Here is a 4,910-nt window from a genome sequence, read left to right as displayed (position 1 = left end):
AGATAAAACTGTCAAAAAATAGCAATTTTTCTAACTTCCATGGCAAAAGTGCATGAACCTCATGAAAGTGATACAACTTGCATAGTTTTGGTTTATTATGAGCAGTTGTTAACATAAATTTACTGTTGTAGTTTAGTGGCAAGGTTGTGTTGGATGGACGCTCTGTGACCCTATGGACTGTAGCCCACAAGGCTCCTCTCTTCATGGGAATTTCCAAGCAAGAATACTGGAGTGGGTGGCCATTTCCCTCTCCAGGGTATCTTCCTCACCCAAGGACTGAATCCACATCCCCTGCATTGGCAGCTGTATTCTTTACCTTTGAACTGCCAGGGAAGCCCCTGTTACATAAACAGGATAGCACTAATGATTTAAAGATAGAAATGTATTGGGCTATTTTTATAAAAATTGTCAGTATTGAACATGATAATTTGAATCTCATTGATGAGTCTTATCTTAAGATTCTGTATTAACTCTGCATTTGGTCTTTTAGCTTGATCAACACAAGTTTGAAATATTTTTATTATTTTCATTAAATCAAATGAAATAAAAGTGAAAATTGCATTGGACAGGTCTAGGGGAAAGCAATACAGTCTCACAGGAAAAGTAGAAGTTTAATGTGTAGAAGGAAATTATTGGGAAGGCCTTACACTTATCCACAATTACCTGGGGGCAATAGATTACTTTGAGTAAAATCACAGTTCCTGGAGCCAGACATTCTAGCCTCTGTCTTTATTAAGTGTGGGACTATGGGGACATTTACTCAAAGTAAACAAACTTCAATTTATTCATCTTTCAAATGGAAATAGTATTAGGACTTGCCTTGAGAGATATCATAAATATTAAAGAAAGTTGTCTGATATGAAGTGCTGGGTACAGTGTTTGACATTTTATACTATCTCAATAATAATACGTTATTACATTATGATGATCATCATAGTTATTCTTGTTATTTGTGTTTTTTATGTTAACTGGAGCTTCTTTAATCTCAAGAGTGTCTGACATTATTCTTGATATTTCTCCATACATAATCAATATAACACAAATTCCAAAGAAATGTATTGTATGGGGAAATGATCCTGAATTTCCAAAAATTTGAACAATAAAACTAAAACATTGCATATCTCAGCAAAGCAAACAGTTATTTCTGATATTACACCAATGGTGAGTCTATTCATCTATATTTTCCAAGGTTCAGAATATTCTTCAGGGCCAATTTGACATCCTTATTCCGCAAACTGTAGATCAAAGGATTCAGCATGGGCACAATGCAGGTATAAAACACAGAGGACACTTTCCCTTGGTCCATGGGGCTCACAGATGATGGCTGCAGGTACATGAATGCTGCAGATCCATAGAAAATAGCAACGGCCAAGATGTGGGAACTGCAAGTGCTGAAGGCTTTGGACCTGCCCTCAGTGGAGTGGATGTGGAAGATTTTATAGAGGATGAAGATATAGGAAATAAGAATAGCCAAGGCAGGAATCAGGACGTTGAAAGAACTGCAGACTAGAGCCAATAACTCATTGAAATAGATGCTAGAACAGGATAGCTCCATGAGTGGAAAAACATCACAGAAATAATGGTTAATCACATTGGCCTTGCAGAAATAGAGTCTCAACATAAGGCAAGTATGGAATGTCGATTGAATGATGCACAAGATATAACCTGCTGCTGTGAGCTGGAAGCACCAATAATAAGACATGATGGCATTATAAAGCAAGGGGTTACAGATGGCAACATAGCGGTCATATGCCATTTCAGCCAACATATAGCACTCTGAAATAATAAAAAGAAGAAAGAAATATAGCTGAGTCATGCATTCAGGATAGGAGATGATATTTTTCTCTGTCACAAAGTTCATCAGCATTTTGGGGGTAATGACGGTGGACTGACAGAGATCAATAAGGGATAAGTTGCTGAGGAAATAGTACATAGGTGTATGTAGGTGAGAACTGAGCCCAACCAGTGTGATCATGCCCAGATTCCCCACCACTGTGACCACATAGATTCCTAGGAAGAGGAGGAAAAGGGGCAGCTGGAGTCGTGGCTGTTCTGTGAGCCCAGTGAGGATGAACTCAGTCACTGAGGAGTGATTTCCTGGGTCCATTTTCTTCTTAGTAGGTTCTAAGTTTAAAAAACAAACAAACAAAGAAAATGAGTATATCTGTGTGTGTGTGTGTGTGTGAGAGAGAGAGAGGTTTATGCATGTGTGTATGTTTGTGTGTGTGTGAGAGAGAGGCAGAGAGTAATTCTGCAGAGATCATTCTTTATTTTTCAGCAGAGGACACACATAATCTAGGGAATTCTCCAGTGTATCCTGCTACTCTAGGACAAACAATTAATTTTGTTGAACTAGAATAGAAATTATAAACATCAAGAACTTTACAATTAAGAAATTGCATAAAGTTTAAGAGAAACAACAATTTATGGATTTTTTTATAACAAGTATTTTTTTTAAAGTCAGTCAACACGAACATTTCTAGTATTATTTCTGAGTACTCTTCCTTCCTCCAAGTTTCTATGTTTATATATTAATTTCATGCTTGTTGAATGGCATAGTATTTTTATTTCATTTATAATAAGTAATAGTTGTATATGGTATCTATAATTAATACAGAGAGGATTCATAAGTCTGTGCAAAGTAGTTATATTAGTTGGGGTTGTCTTCTTTAGTAACTTCTCAACTGAAAATATCTGAAATGTGATGACCAGTATCATTTCACCTGAGATCTGATGCTTTAATGTCCCAGCTTCCTTCTCCCTGGACTTTGACTCCAGAGGGCATAAATGAAACTGCTTGACAGACATCATGCTTATACTTTTTCCACCCCAGGAACCATTCTTCTTATAATTTGGATAATCTTAGGGGTGAGAGTATAATATAAGTCACATACTCCACCACTGTGACTAGGGCATTAATGTACCAAGATTGATCTGTGAAATGTGGACTTTATGATTTAAATGGTGGAGGTAAGAAAATGATTTTATTCTCCAAGTCATAAAATGCCTTTGAACACAAATGCTAGGTGTTTGATATGCCAAACTTTTTAAAGTATAATCATGCATTTTACATGTGCTAGCAATAGAATTCGGAGAAGGCAATGGCAACCCACTCCAGTGCTCTTGCCTGGGAAGTCCTATGGACAGAGGAACCTGGTGGGCTACAGTCCATGGGGTCGGGAAAAGTCGGACACGACTGAGCGACTTCACTTTCACTTTTCACTTTCATGCATTGGAGAAGGAAATGGCAACCCACTCCAGTATTCTTGCCTGGAGAATCCCAGGGATGGGAGCCTAGTGGAGTGCCATCTATGGGGTCACACAGAGTAGGACATGATTGACGTGACTTAGCAGCAGCATCAGCAATAGAATTCAAAGATGGGAGAGATGTGGATTCAGAAAGTACATGCAAAATAAAATAAGTGATTTTAATATTAATTCCATACTAGTCAACAGTGTGATGTCTTTTTTAAAGACCAATGTATCTTTAGTCAAGATTTGTAAAGGAGATGAGTAGGTTCTAGAAAATAAAAATTTATATTCTTAACACTCAAGTAATATTTGGCTATTGTGTTCAGTTTGAAGTGAAATACTGTGTGTGATATAGGTAAAGCTGCACAGTTTCACAAATATCATCTAGAAATAGGTTATTTTAAGATGGCTAAAACAACTAAGGATATTTTTTTCTAGCAAGGCAAAAATTCATGTGGCACAGGAAAGTTATCTCAATGTTCATCATATGGCAGTGGGAGGTACTGAACTTATTGTATACATACAAGAGATTGAGTAAAATTAACTGCTTCAAACCATGGGAAGGAATATTTGAGTTTCACAGCAAAGACAAACATCCCTATCACCAGACACACCTGAGCTGACAGTCATAAAAGTTGGAAAAAGACTGAATAACCATGTGCATACAGATATTCTTTAAGGACAAATCTAATGGGTAGTTGGATTAGGTGTACTTCTATTATCTTCATTCTAATGGATCCTGATTATGAATCCTATTATTACCCCATTTCCTGTGTGATCTTGAGATAACATGTCTACTTTCCAACTCTCTGAAAAACAGAAACACTAAAATCTACCTCCTGTGTAAATTCACAATACTGATTCCTATGAGATGTTTAGCACAGTCCCATACCCTTGGAAAGACCCTGATACTGTCATTGTTATTTTAATTTTATTCTATTGAGTTGCTTTCCATTTTATCTTTTGTTTCAGTGTTATTTTCATTCCTAGTGTCATTTTCATTTCCCTTTCATTGGAGAAGGAAATGGCAGCCCACTCCAGTATTCTTGCCTGGAGAATACTGTGGATGGAAGAGCCTGGTGGGCTGCTGTCCATAGGGTTGCACAGAGTCGGACACGACTGAAGCGACTTAGCATGCGTCATTCCTACGATGATGGCGGGGATTTTTTTTTCCCCTTAAGACATTTTCTTGTTCCTCCTTTCTACCTAAATATATAAAATGATACTGAAATTTGAAATTTTTACTCAATATTAACTCCTAAATATTTTCCAAGGTCCCCAAATAAAGTTTGAATAAATTTCTGTAATTCGATGATTTATATCACCTAACAACAAAATCTTTTATTTTTATGTCCCACCAGGTATCACATGATTTAACTATTACACAAAACAGCATTTGGTAGAATTTTTTTTTTTTTGACTCATTATATATCTTTATCTTCTCTCACACATTCCCAGTGTATCTGATGAAATTTATTCAATAGTTAGTGTCCTTAAGTTAAGGGCTTTAATAATGGAAACCCTAGGTAATAAGACCATTTTCTATGTGCTGAGGAATACCTTTCTCATGTTTACATTTAGCACATGCTTGATTCTGCATCAGTTATTATGAGTTACTTATTGGCTTTTCTTCTATACTAGACTGTACACTCAATACA

The 4,910-nt window shown here is 36.5% G+C and overlaps 1 protein-coding gene across 1 annotated transcript; it reads right to left on the bottom strand.

Annotated features, from left to right (window-relative positions):
* Positions 1–1,171: 1,171 nt before the first annotated feature.
* LOC102279114 (putative olfactory receptor 8G3) lies at positions 1,172–2,146 on the bottom strand. Its single transcript, XM_005905945.3, has one exon. The coding sequence runs from the start codon at positions 2,105–2,107 to the stop codon at positions 1,172–1,174; it is 936 nt and encodes a 311-aa protein (XP_005906007.1). The 5' UTR covers positions 2,108–2,146.
* Positions 2,147–4,910: the final 2,764 nt, after the last annotated feature.

The sequence above is a fragment of the Bos mutus genome, chromosome 29 (genome assembly GCF_027580195.1).
Source record: "Bos mutus isolate GX-2022 chromosome 29, NWIPB_WYAK_1.1, whole genome shotgun sequence".
Classification (NCBI taxonomy): Eukaryota; Metazoa; Chordata; class Mammalia; order Artiodactyla; family Bovidae; genus Bos; species Bos mutus.
This window is presented reverse-complemented; position numbering and strand designations above follow the sequence as displayed.